The sequence below is a fragment of the Gracilinanus agilis genome, chromosome 2 (genome assembly GCF_016433145.1).
Source record: "Gracilinanus agilis isolate LMUSP501 chromosome 2, AgileGrace, whole genome shotgun sequence".
NCBI lineage: Eukaryota > Metazoa > Chordata > Mammalia > Didelphimorphia > Didelphidae > Gracilinanus > Gracilinanus agilis.
The window spans coordinates 424,173,102-424,187,897 of NC_058131.1; the positions used below are offsets into that span (position 1 = coordinate 424,173,102).

The 14,796-nt window shown below is 40.0% G+C and overlaps 1 protein-coding gene across 2 annotated transcripts in view; it reads left to right on the forward strand.

Annotated features, from left to right (window-relative positions):
- C2H14orf180 (chromosome 2 C14orf180 homolog) overlaps window positions 1–14,796 on the forward strand; it is a 46,322-nt gene that overhangs the window by 16,498 nt on the left and 15,028 nt on the right. Inside the window, exon 3 of one of the 2 annotated variants that reach the window (XM_044661888.1) lies at window positions 8,163–8,256. In XM_044661888.1, the coding sequence (XP_044517823.1) occupies window positions 8,163–8,256 (94 nt within the window). Of the gene's footprint in view, window positions 1–8,133; window positions 8,318–14,796 lie in introns of those variants that run through there. The other variant, XR_006505397.1, reaches the window with a different exon arrangement.

The window sequence follows — 14,796 nt, forward strand, 5'->3', positions numbered from 1 at the left end:
ATTATATGGATCACCTGTATTATATATATGTTATATTATACAGTATGTTACTACATAATAATCTGTATAATATATTAATATATTATTTATCCTTGACTAAGTGTTCTTTTTTTCTCTTGACCTGAGTTTCCTTATATGTAAAAACAAAGATAGTCATTCTTGCTATTGTCCAATGCCCTTTTTATTGAATGTTTTATTTTTCTCAATCATATTTCATAATAATCTTAATGTATATTTTCCAAAATTATGAGATCCAAATTGTATTCCTCCCTCCCTTCTCTCTCCTCTCTCTGAGATGGTAAGCAATTTGATCTGTTATACAAGTATGATCATGCAAAACATATTTCTATATTGTTCATGTTGTGAGAGAATACTCACATAAAACCAAGAATCAAAAAAAAACACAAATAAAATGAAGTGAAAAATCATATGCTTTGATCTGCACTCAGATTCCATCACGTCTTTCTCTGGAGGGGGGTATAGCATTCTTTGTCATAGGTCTTTCAGAATTGTCCTATATCATTATATTGTGGAGGGTAGCTAAGTCTTTCACAGTTGGTCTTTCCACAACATTGCTGTCACTGTGTACAATGTTCTCCTGGTTCTACTCCCTTTACTCTGCATCAGTTCATGTAGCATTTCCAAGTTTTTCCAGAATTATCCTGCTCATCATTTCTTATGGTGCAATAATATTTCGTCACAATCATATCCCATGTTTGTTCAGCCATTCCCCAACTGATGAGCATCTCCTCACCAATGCCCTTTTAAACCTTAAGGGGCAACAGAGCAAAACAGAGATAGAGTTTAGAATCAGAGGTCCTAGACTCAAAATTCAGATCTGCCACTTAACTGGTTTTGTGACAATGGGTAAACCATTTGACCCATCAGAACTTCAGGTTCGTCATTTGTAATGGAAGGTTGGACTAAAAGCTCTCAAGGGTCCTTTCCAGCTCTAAATTCAATTGAACAAGAATTTATTAAAAGTACCTTTCTAAAAGGTGCTATGCTAAGTCCTGGGAATATAGAGTCAAAAATAAAACTACGTCCATCCATAAGAGCTCGTTTTCTTCTGATTGGCCATAGAACACACACTCCTATAAAATGAACAAACTAAACAATATATCCTATGAACTCACATTTCTACGGAATTTTAAATTTTACAAAGTGTGAGCATATGTGAGTATATCTCTGTGAGTGTGAACATCTGTATCATTGCAAAGTTATATTTTTTTATTTGTGTTTAAGTTCTACCAAAAGCTATGTTCAAACTATATAAGTTTGTAAGCCTGTGCTCACCTGAATCTGACCACTAACAGTGCCAACATCAGGCAAATTTTTTTTAACCCTTATCTCCTGTCTTTGAATCAATACTGAGTATTGGTTCCAAGGCAGAAGAATGGTAAAGGCTAGGCAATAGGGGTTAAGTGACTTGCCCAGGGTCACACAACTAGGAAGGTTCTGAGGCTGTATTTGAACCCAGAACTCCCATCTCTAGGCCTGGCTCTCTAACCACTGAGCAATTTAGCTGCTCCCCCTCAGGCAAAATTTTAATGGTAACAAAGTTAGACTTTGGAGTCCTTCTTTTTTTCTCCATCAGGACAAGGAAGGTGGTAGCTTCTTCATCACTTATGCATCAGTCACCTGCTGTTCTCAGGTTTGCCACTGCCACCTCCAGTTACATGGGGGCCCCCCGGCTGTCTGACATCCTGTGATGTTTGCTTTGGGTTATCTAAGAAAGACTCAGATCTCTTGTTACTAATCTGCCTATAGGAGGGGGAACTGTGAGTGGGGGCGCTTAGGCATACGCACTGGGCAAGCCTGTCTGAAGTGTGGAAAGCTGAGATAAACCACATTGCCCATCAGTCCTGATGGCTGGCTCCAGCTATAACGCTATTTGCAATAAAACCAGATTCAGTGATATGAGAAAATTGCTTGGTTTCGGGATAATTGAACCAGCCAGGACTGATCTGCACAGAGGCATCATTAACTGCATACTTTGCTCATCTGCAATATTTATTCCTGCGGCAACATGAACAGTCACCCACCCTGTTATCTCCCAGGCATAAAATTGTTTTATGGCCCCATTCTCTACATAGCTGTCCTCACCGGGCAGCAGCCTGCCCCCCACTTTCCACCTCTCACTTCTCAGAGGCCTCTGTTCCCTCTCTAGATCAGACCAAGGGTGAAGAGAATAATAGAATTCCTGGGACTTTAAGCTGAAAGAGACAATCAGGCCTAACTACTTCATTTTACAGATGAGAAAACTGAGGCTCAGAGGGGCTAAAACTTGCTTGAGGTTCCAAAGTTAGTAACAAAGCTCATATTAAAGCCAGGGCTTCCTGCTCCATATACAGTGCTCTTGCTATACATCTCTTCTGACAATTCACATTCCACAGGATCATAAATTCAGAGGATGAAAGGAGCTTAAGACCATCAAGTTCAACCCTTTCATTTTCAGTTGAGGAAACTAAGACCCAGCAAGGTTAAGTGAATTGCCCAAGGTCACACTGGAAATAAATGACTGGGATAAAACTCAGATCCACCTCCTTGGCTCCAGAGCCCATGTTCTTTCTACCATATCATGAGCACATAGGTCTCAAAGTCCACAACCACATTCAAATCCTGCCTTAATCCCATTTACTAACAACACTTCCTCTTCTCCTCTTAATAAGAGAGATAAGAATTCCTGGGGCACCTGGGTATTCCAGGTGATAGAATGCTCAGCTTGGAGTCAGGAAGCCCAGAATCCAAATCCAGCCTCAAATACTTTCTACTTGTATGATCTGGGGCAAGTCACTTAGCCCTGTTTGTATCAGTTTCCTCATCTGTCAAATGATTTGAAGAAGGAAATGGCAAACCATTCTGGGATTTTTACCAATAAAACTCAAATGGGGTCACTAAGAGTCAGACATGATGGAAATATCTGAATAACAACAAAAATAATCCCTAGCATGATTAAGAGGAAAGACAACTTTAGACTTGAAAACTTAATGGGTAAAATCAAGGTATGTTTACCCTTGTATCTCCTCTGTGACCTTGTATAGTGTCTTCTAGGTTTGTTAAAGGCTTGTTAACTTGATCCTTGAAGTTCTATAGGCTTAGGAGATACTACTTTGGACAACTAGATGGCATAGTGGATAGAGGGCTGGGCCTGGAGTCAGAAAGATATGAGTTCTAATCCAGCCTCAGACTCTTAATATCTGTGTGATCTTGGTAAGTCACTTCATCTCTGGGGCCTCAGTTTCCTCAACCGTAAAATGGGAATAACAATAACATCTAATTCCCAGGGTTGTGGTGAGGATCAAATGAGATGGTATTTGTAAAGTGCTTAGTACAGTACCCAGAACATAGCATGTGCTATATCAATGCTGATTCCTTTATGCCCAAAGGCCCTTTGATTCTGTAATACCACTACTAGGTCTGTATCCCAGAGAGATCAAAAAAGAGAGGAAGGACGTACTTGTACAAAAATATTTATAGCTGCTCTTTTAATGATGGCGAAGAATTGGAAATTAAAGGGATGTCTATCAATTGAGGAATGGCTGAACAAACTGTTATACATATGATGGTGCTATAAGGAATGATGAACAGGATGATTTCAGAAAGAGTTGGGAAGACCTTCACAGACTGATGCAGAGAGAAATAAGAAGAACCAGGAAAAAAAATAGCAATATTGTGAAATGATCAACCATGATAGACTTAGCTATTATCAGCAATACAATGATCCAGGACAGTTCTGAGCGACTTATGACAAAGAATGCTGTCCACTTGCAGAGAAATAACTGTTGGAGTAGGAATACAAATGAAAGCATACCATTTTTCACTTGTTTATTTGGATTTATATTTTGGGGTTTTGGTTTTATAAGATTACTCACAAAAATGAACAATATGGCAATATGTTATACATGATAATATATGTATAACCCAGATCAAATAGCCTGCCAGCACTAGGAGAGAGAAGGGAAGGAAGAGAGGGATATAAGTCCGATTATATAAATTAAGAAAATATTTGGAAATTTTTTATTATGTGTAATTGGTAAAAAAAAATTAAATGAAAATATATCAAAACAGTAAAATAAATAAATAAATCAATGCCGAATAACTGTCCCCTTGCTGACCCTCCACCATTGCCTTCACTGATTCCCTATACTACTATTAAGCCTCCCCTACCACATTGTTCCCCTCTCCCCATCACCTCTTTATCATACTAGACTTAGAATAACAAGGCAGGAGAGCAGTAAGTGCTAGGTAATTGGGGTCTGGCTCTTTATCCACTAAACTACCCAGCTGCCCCAATTCATAGAAATCTTTTTTTTAAACCCTTACCTTTTGTTTTAGAATCAATACTGTGTATTGGTCCCAAGGCAGAAGAAAGGTAAGGGCTAGGCAATGGGGGTTAAGTGACTTGCCCAGGGTCACACAGCTGGGAAGTATCTGAGGCCAGATTTGAACTCAGGAAGATTACTCCAGGCATAGCACTCTATCCACTACCCCACCTAGATGCCCCTAATAAGTCTCATAGTTATTCTAAGTCCTGGCTCTAGGCCTGGCTCTCAATCCACTGAGCTACCCAGCTGCCCCAAATCATAAACAGCACGAAGGCAAGGGCAGAGCCTAGAGACAGTCCACTTTATATACTCCTATTGTTTCATTTGACCTAACAAAAATTTTATGAGATATTTAGCACAGGTCCTACATATCTGACAGATAAATCAGCCAATAAACAAGCATTTATTAAATCTGCTACAAATACCTAAGTGCTAGGGATACAAAAATAAAATTAAAACAGTCCATGATTTCAAAGAATTTATGTTCTAGACAGATAGAGAAAGAAACATAGAAACTTGACTTGACCAGGGTCTACAAGCAAGCAAGTGAGAAAATTGTTTCTCTCCAGTTCTTGATCTAAGGATTACATATGACCTTTCCTAAGCCTCCTGATCCTGGTTTTTATTATCCCTCTTTTTATCCTGGCCAAGGCTTTAGAATTCCCAATTCATACACTTTAAACTTAATGTTATCCCAGACATTTGATAGATTGTAGTCAACTTGTGGGAGGTTACCCCCTCTAGGCAGAAGGAAAATAATGGAGACCAAGTCAGGATAACTCTCACCAGATTTCCATCCTAATCTTTCCCACTAATTCCATCCAACCACCCAGAATTGAGAAGAATTCTGACCTGTCACACTATATATATTTTGGTAAGCAACCTGCTCAGTCAATGAAGCATTTACTGAGGAAATTAAGACCTAGAAACATTTATGACTTGCCCAAGGTCACACAAGTTGTAAAGATAGGATTTGACCCCAGGTTCTATTACTCCAATATCACATAGCTGATATACGCAATATGACTTTGTACTGGTCTAAAGGAGAGTAAGAATTTTTATAAAAATAAGAGATCTTTCTCAGAATCCAAGCCCTTTTGGACTCAATTCTTGTGGATTATTTTAGGAATTATGATTACAAACTAGATCATGTGTGGATACGTTTAGCAAAGATGGAAAAATGATGATTTATTGAAGTAGAGAGTTTTAACCTAAAATAAAAAAAATTGGTGGGGGAATAGAGACTGGAGAGGACTAATAGCTTTTTTTCAAGCAGATAAATGGCTGTCATGGAAAAGGAAATTAATTTTGTCTATATGGCCCCAGAGGACAGAACTAGAGACTATGGGAGATAGATTTTGGTTTTGTTCTTGTTGTTTGGGAGTTTCAGTTGTGTCTGACTCTTTATGACTCCATTTGGTATTTTCTTGGCCCAAATACTGGGGTGGTTTGCCATTTCCTTCTCTGGTTCATTTGACAGATGTGTAAATCAAGAGATCCAGAATGAACTTTGGGGTACAATTAATTGAACTGATGGGGTTTGTTGCATCAAGAGATCCAGAATGAACTCTGGGGTACAAGTGATTGAACTAATGGGGTTTGAACAGTTATTTTGAATGTACATGTTATGCCAATAGGGGACTGCCCCCAATTGGTTTCTTGTCAATGCACTTAGCAAACACTGGTTTTGCATTCCCTCTCTTCCATTCCCCTCTTATCTCTAACTATTATAGTTAGAAGACCTTTGTGGATATAACATGATTATGTAAAATTATCACTTGGGGTGCCTAGGCACCCAAATTGTGTAAATGGAATTAGAGCAAGCCCATTCATAGTTAAAACTCTAGCCACCAGAGATAATGTTGTCCCCACCTCCCTTGGTGGGGAGGGGAGATGAGTTACCCACACGTGACAATAAGTAACAAATCAAGAACAAGGGACTGCCCTTTGGGCAGTCCAAAACAGTGTTGAGGCTGACATTTGTCCACTTGAATTAGAGGTGGACCTCCAGGAAGTGACAAAAGCTGCTGTCTTTAAAATATGATGGTAACTTCCTGTTGGGGCAGTTCGTGCTTGGAACTTGGTGCTGAAGGATCTCTGCTGAGACCTCAGACAGCTTCCCCTCTGAATTGTCACGTGGGTAAGTTAGGCTGACTTCCTTTTGCCTACCTTGGCATTTCTAGAGTCTCTACCTCAAGGAGGCTTCTTTGCCTCTCTAATTGCTAAGGCCTTGTGGCTAGTAGCCTAATTTAATTAATCTTTTAACTCTCACCTGGTCTGGACCTCTGTTGGTTCGGACCAGAGTTTTTCTCCCTCTCTTTCCCTACCTTCAACCTTCCTAATTGTAAATAAACTACCATAAAACCCATCCTGACTTGGGTCTGTTTTAATTATGGAATCAATCTAGATCTGATTGATTCCTGGTGACCACACCATATAAATATATATATATATATATATATATATATATAATTTTCCTTCTTACACAGATGAAGAAACTAAGGCAAACAGGTTTAAGTGACTTACTCAGAGTCATACATTTAGTAAGTGCCTTGGGTTGGTTTTGAACTCAGGAAGATGAGTCTTCCTGATTTCAAACCTAGTACTCTTATCTACTGCACCACCTAGCCGTGGATTTTGGCTAGATCGATTACAAAACTTGTGTAAAATTGTAACATAGAGAGATTGGACTTGGAATACAAAACCCAAATTGAATCTTGGCTTTACCTCTTACTAACTAGGACAAGTTCCTTAACCATTCTTGGCCTCAGTTTCCACATCTGTAAAATGAGGATAATGGCAATAGCACAACTACTTCACAGGGATATTGTGAGAAAAGTACTTTGTATAGACATAATAGATTCTTATTATTCCTAGTAATCAAAACTGTTGGACAATGGAATGCTCCATCTTTCACCTTGGATACCTGAGGAGAGTCTGGATGGCCTCCCATTATGAAGCCTGTTATAGAAATTTTCCCACAGAATATTCAATCAATAGCCTAGTATTAAGTGCCTACTCTATGTGAGCCATTGGGCTAAGTGACTGGGAATACATAATCCTTGTTTAGGTGCTCCTACTCAAAGTGGGAGAGACAATATGCAAACAACTTTTTACCAACAAGATATACAGATATACAGGATATGTTGTACATAAAGAAGACTAAGTAAGGATTCTTGCAGAAGATGGGACTAAATTTAGCTGAGGCTTGAAGGAAGCCAGAAAGGAGAAATAAGAAAGGAGAGAGTTCCAAGTTTGGGGAAAGCCAGTGAAAATACCCAGAATCCAGAGAGTAAAGAAATTGAAGGAGTATATGAGATTCCCTTGTTATGCTCCCACTTTATCTTGGACAATTGGAAACCATGCTTTACAGAGAATTAGAAGTAAGGGGGCAGAGGGAGGGTCTAAAGGTCCTCATACTCAATTAGTTTCCCCACCTTTTTTTGTCATCAATCAGATTTATCCCACCCCTGGGGAGACTTGGAACTAAAGACATCCTACACCAAGGACTGTTCCTCAGGTTTGGGTCTAAAGGGAGATATTCTAAGTTGAGAAACACTAAAGGGAATTAAAAATATATCCTGGGGCAGCTAGGTAGCACAGTGGATAGAGTGGCAGACCTGGAACTGAGTTCAAATCTAGCCTTAGACACTTCTATGCTGAGCAAGTCACTTAACTCCAAGTCCCTAGCCCTTGCTGTTCTTCTATCTTAGAACTGATACAAAAAAAGAAGGTAAAGATTTTTAAATTAATAAGTAATTTGTTTTAAATGTCCTTCTTCTTTTCTCCTTTTCCAAAATGTGAGGACTCACAACCTGGAGCTTTCAGGAGCAGGTCTGGCAAAGATCCAGGCCCAAAACACCGCATCAGCTTGGGACAGCATGAGAACACACAAGATTCAGTTACACCAATGCATGAAAAAGACCAGGTAAGGAGTCTAGGCTAGTGTCTCTTAGGTCTAGAAGGGACCTCAGCAAGTGGCTTGGCCAACCTGTACCTGAGCAAGCATTTCTTCTGTAGTATGAACAAGTGAGTACTCAGCTTTCAATCAGAATGAGAAAAGAAAAGGAAAGGAAAGAAAACAAACAAAAAGAAAAGAAAAGAAAAGAATGTTAGAGTAGTCCTGGAAACAAATAGAGAGGACTCAGGTTCAAATCTCATCTCAGCTGTTCATTAACCTGTGTGACCTGGAAGAAGTCACATAGCCTAGCAACACCTTTCTAACCTGTAAAATTCCTTGATCCTTAAAGTGTTATGCGGAAATGTGTTATTACTTTATTATCAGAGTTTTCAAAAAATTAAAGAGGGTGCCCTGCATCACTCAAGGTTTCAAAAATGCTAGCTTCATGAACTTCCTGTCAGTGCTGTCCAGTAATGGAGTGAATAGCTTCTAGAGGTCATGAGTTTCCATGTCACCAAAAGTGTTCAGACAGAGGGTGGCTGATCTCTTGTCAAGAATATTGTCAAGGGGATTTCTGCCCTTGAAGGGAGTTTGGACCAGGTACCCAATGAAGCCCCTTTGGGTTCTTGGATTCCATGATTTTATGATTCTGTGAATCACCTCTGACAGATAGGTCCTGCCTTGAGGCAAGGCAGTTAGTTTTAATGCACATGGAGAGAACTAGGCTGAAGTAACAGCCTGGGAGCTTTTAAACTCTAGTACTGTAAATCAGGCAGGAGCTGAGCTCCCAGCACTAAGGGTGACACCTCTGAGGAGAGTTAAGCCAAACCTTCCCTTAATTGCTAAAATAATGGACGCAGTGTCAGAGGCTGCTGTGAACGGAAAGGGGTAAGAAGAGATGGGCAGTGGGAGAGAGGGGAACGAAAAGGTGAAATACAAGCTCTGGCAGAGAGATCTGTCATCCTTCTATGAGCACCATATATTCAGTCATTCTGACATTTAAGATCACTGATGTTGGGAACAGGATGCAGAGGTAGGGGAAAGGAGAGAGAACAGAGGAGAATATCATGGTGTTCTGATTTGAAAGACATGAATTGAATTACAGGGGCAAGGAGGACCCCTCCAACTTCATACAACCCAAGCAATAGAGTCAACTGAATTTAAACAGAATTGTCTGAGTGGATCAAAGGGAAAAGAACCACAGCCTGGGAATTAGCTCACATCTCAGATCTCCCAACTTGGTCAGTTCCCTTCCTCACTTTGGCCTTCCAGTTCCTCCTCTGGAAAAATGAAAGAATTGAACTAAATGGCCTAAATTTCCTATTTATTCTGGCTATATCTTATTCGTACATAATTATTTGTATGTTGCCTCCCCCATTAGACTCAGATCCTTGAGAGCTAAAATGTTTTTTTTCTCTTTCTTTGTATCCCCAATACTGACTACAGTGCTTGGTAAATAATAGATGTTTAATAAATGTTTATTGGTTGACTTTTAACTACAATGATCTATTTTCCATTGAGTTGGTGATGGTCCATCTTAATCATTCAGAAAAAAAGAGTGTTACAATTGGAAAAGCCATGATTTGTGAATCAGAAGTCTTGGGTTTTGGTTGTCAGGCTTATTTCAGCCCTTTGCATGACCTGAGACAAGTCCCTTCCTCTCTCAGGTCCATAGATTCCATCTCCATAAAATGACCCCTCAGCTTCTTTGTCATAAAGGAACAACTATGGATCCAGAGCTGTGTGGCCATAGGCAAATTTCTTCCTTCTCTGAGCCTCAAGTACTACATGTATAAAATGAGGATGAAAATGCATCCTATGCAGAAATGATAGGGTTGATGCTTACTTGGTCTCATCCAAAGAATTGATTGATGACTCATCTGACTCCATTCCAAGGAAACAAACTTTATTATAAGAGAATATAGTAACAGAGTAGCTAGAATGGTAAGTAATTGAGGTAAGGTAAAGAGGGCTGGTAAGTAAAGATTGAGAGTGAGAGAGAGTAAAAAGTGTGTAAGATAAGAGCAAAAGGTAAGAGAGTGTGTGTAGGGTTTTCAGGAAAGCTTTTTGTCTTGCTTAGTTACTAAGGAAGAGGTCTTTTGTCTGGACTGTTATTGCCTTATGTCTCCAGGCTACTGATGTCACTTTACCCATGGCCCACTTTGGTCTTTGTGGTTTTACCCATAGTTCACTCTGTTTGCCCCATTTGCAGGGGGAGGGGGAGCAAACCATAATGTAAATGGGATACTAATAGTATATTAAATACTATGGGACATTTAGGTCACTTTTGCCCTTTTCTGAAGACCCTAAGAAAGGCAGTGAGTGTGGAAAATGAGCACTGTTTGAACCTAGTCCTGTGTGACTGGGGAACTAAACCAACCCAAGAACCTAGATTATATCTAAAGATTGATGTGAGGAGTTTTCTGATAACTATGAATCTAAGCAACTTACATGTCTTCTCTGAAAGGTGGCCCCATTCTAACCAACAAGTTATTGTTTCTCTCTTCCTTTGATTGTGTATAGCTACTTGGCAGGGTTTGTGGGACATTTCAGGCCACGTCGGCATCAAGAGCCAGTTCCCTCCCTACCTCACCATCCCTAAGCAGTTCTCACATCTATGCCTGAGGCTTGGGAGAAGACTTGATGTCTTCTCATTTGCTCTTCTAAGAAGCTCTAACAAATCCCTAGAAGCTTCCTAAGCTCTCAGTCCTAAAAGGGATAGGACCTCAGAGCTCATTAACGTCATAATATCTCACATTTTGTATAATCATCTTTTGCACATCATCTTATTTGTTCCTTATAACAGTCCCATGAGGTAATGTGGCTGTTTTTATCCCCATTTTTCACATGAGGTAATTGAGGCTCAAACAGACTTAAAGGATTATAGAGACTGAAGGAAGATGTTATTGAAGCCTTTTTTGTTGTTCAATCATTTTCGGTCATGTCCAACTCTTTGTGACCCCATTTGGAGTTTTCTTAGCAAAGACACTGAGATGTTTTGCCATTTCCTTCTCCAGCTCATTTGACAAATGAGGAAACTGAGGTAAAATAAGTTTAAGTAACTTCTAGAGTCATGCAGCTAATAAATGTCTGAGGCCAGATTTGAACTCAGGAAGATGAGTCTTCCTGACTCTAGACTGGTACTCTAGCCTCTCCCACCAGCTAGCTACCCAAAGAAGTCTTAGAGAGGATAGATAACTGACCTAAAGTCATATGACTGCTAAATGGCTAATTGAGAGCTTGACTCTTACTGACATTTGTGATTCTGAGCCTGGTATTTTCACCGTTGTTGCTCAAGGCCTGGAGGCCAGGAGTTGAACCAAATTCTTCTGACTTCGAGGCATCATTCATTAAATGAAGATTCATGTCATTATCTCACAATTCTCCAAACTGTATTTGAATGACATTTTGTCTCTCCAGCATTCCCAACAAGTGATCAGGAAGCCTGACCTCCACTTTCAAGGAACTCCCTACCTCCTATTGTAGCCCATTCCACAGTTTGACAACGTGGATTGTTAGGAAGGTTTTCCTTGTGTTGAACTGAAATTGTTCTCTGCAGACTTCCCATTGCATGCCCACTTAGAGGAAACCCAGAGAGGGTAGTCTTCTTGGTCTGCCCTCTGAAGCCCCTTCTAGCTTTGGTATTCTATAATTCTGAGTCACACAGAGGAGAAACAGTTTGCTTTGGGGTGAGGCTATGGGTGTTTACACCTAAAGAGGGAGGGAGAAAAAGAGCATGAGTCCTACCCAATGTTATAACCTGGATGGGGTGAGAAAGGACCAATCTTGTAGCAGAAAGGGAAAAGACTACCTAGGCTGACCTCAAGGACCCATGGGGTACCTTAGCCACCCAGGCTAAACCTAGGGAGTATTCAAGAACAAAGGATTCCCTAGGATTATAGGATTCAGAGAGTAACTATTCCAACTTCCTTGTTTTAATTAGGAGAAAACAGAGATCCAGGGAAGTTATGTGATTTGCCAAAAGAGGCAATATTACAGAGAGTTAACCTCACATTTGGTGCAGGTAGGTGGTACAATGGATAGAGAGCCAAGCCTAGAGTCAGGAAAACTCCTCTGCCCAAGTTCAAATCTGGCCTCAAATACTTACAAGATTTGTAACTCTGAGGGAGTCACACAAGCCTGTTGGCCTCAGTTTCCTCACCTGTAAAGTGATTTGGAGAAGGAGATGACAAGCCACTCTACTATCTTTGCCAAGAAACCCCCAAAAGAGTCAGAGTCATACATGACTAAAAAATGACTTAAACCTCAAAGTGAGGAAAACCTGGTTTTTATTTTCTCTTGAATGTAGACTAGTTGTTTGATCCTAGAGGTGTCTTATATCTTCTCAGTAATCCTGGAAACCCTCTAAGATTCTAAATTCAGGAGGCATACTGAACTCTATTGGTAGAGGAAGTTCCCTTAAAAAAAAACAACCCTTACCATCTATCTTAGAATTAATGCTGTGTCAATGCCAAGGTGGCAAGAAGTAGGCAACTGGACTTAACTGAATTGCCTAGCTAGGAAATACCTAGGGCCAGATTTGAACCCAACAACTCCAGAATCGAGGCTCTATCCACTGTGCTATCTGACTGCCCCAAAAACTTTTTTTAAAACAAACATTTATTATCTCACCCTTCCACTGTCTCCATCACCACCACCACCATTGCTAAACTATTTTTTTTTAATTCTATACCAAATACATTTACAAGTCCACAAAAAACAAATCCCCATATTGGCTATGTCCCAAAATGTATGGTTCCTTCATGGGAAGTCCATCACCTCCCTGGTAGGGAGTAGATGATGTATTTCATCTTTAGACCTATTAGAGGGAGTTTTCTCATCCAGAGTCCCTTATTCCAGGGAAATAGCAATAGCCTGCCGGTGGATAGCTTATTTGTACACAGTTGTTTGTGTGCTGTCTCTCCCATTAGACTGTGACTTCCTTAAGGCCAGGGACTTTCTCTTGCTTTGTGTCCTCAGAGCTTAGTACATTGCCTGGCACATTTTTATCATTATTCAGTCATTTCACGCAAGCCCAGCTCTTTGTGATCATCTTTGAGGGTGTTCATGGCAGAAATATTAAAGTACTTTGCCATCTCCTTCTCTGGTTCAATTTACAGATGAGGAAACTGAGGCAATCAGGCTTGAGCAACTTGCTCAGGATCACACTCGAATCTGAGACCAGATTTGAACTCAGTTCTTCCTGACTCCAGGCCTGGAGTTCTATCCATTGTACCACCTTCCTGCCCCTGGGTGCTAAAGCATAGTAGATGCTTAATAAATATTTATTAACTAACTGAAATCAGAGTGTTAGAATACATAACCTACAAGTGGGTTTCAGACCCTGGTCCCTTAACTTCAAGCTCAAGTTTTTTCTACTGTCCATCATGCTCTTTGCCTTTCATGCTTCCCTAACTGCAAAGCAAGGTAATAGCAAGATCCAACCTCCCTTCTCTTCAGAGACTTTATCATTCAGCCAAACTGGTCTTCTTGCTTTTCCTTAAATACAGCAATCCATCCCTTCTCTCTGTACCTTTGTATGTGCTGTAACAGATGCCTATAATGTACATCCTGTTCATCTCTCAATCTCTTAAAATCCCTAATTTCGGGGACAGCTAGATGACTCAGTGGATTGAGAGCCAGGCCTAGAGATGGGAGGTTCAAGGTTCAAATCTGACCTCAGACACTTCCTAGCTGTGTGATCCTGGACAAGTCACTTAACTCCTTTTGACTAGCCCTTACCACTCTTCTGCCTTGGAACCAATTTACAGTATTGATTCTAAAATGGAAGGTAATAAAAAATAAAATAAAATAAAATAAAATAAAATAAAATAAAATAAAATAAAATAAAATAAAAAGAGGGGCAGCTAGGTGGCTCAGTGGATTGAGAGTCAGGCGCAGAGGTAGGAGATCCTGGGTTCAAATTTGGCCTCAGACACTTCTTAGCTGTGTAACCCTAGGTAAGTGACTTAACCCCCATTGCCTAGCCCTTACCATTCTTCTGCCTTAGAACCAATACACAGTATAGATTCCAAGATGGAAGGTAAGAGTTTTTTTTTGTTTTGTTTTGTTTTAATTGTTTAATTTAATTAATTAATTTAGGATATTTTCCCATTGTTTTATGATTCATGTTCTCTCCCTCCCCTCCTCCCTACCTCCTCCCAGAGCCAATGAGCAATTCCACTGGGTTATACATGTATCATTTATCAAACCTATTTCCATATTATCAATATTTGCAATAAAGTGATCATTTAAAGTCAACATCCCCAATAATATCCCCATCAAACCAGGTGGTCAAGCAGTTGTTTTTCTTCTGCATTTCTACTCCCATAGTTCTTCCTCTGGATGTGTATAGTGCTCTTTCTCATAAGTCCCTCAGTCTTGCTCTGGATCCTTGCATTGCTGCTAGTACAGAAGTCCATTACATTTGATTGTGCCACAGTGTATCAGTCTCTGTGTACAATGTTCTCCTGGCTCTGCTCCTTTCACTCTGCATCACTTCCTGGAGGTCTTTCCAGTTCACATGGAATTCCTCCAGTTCATTATTCCTTTCAGCACAATAGTATC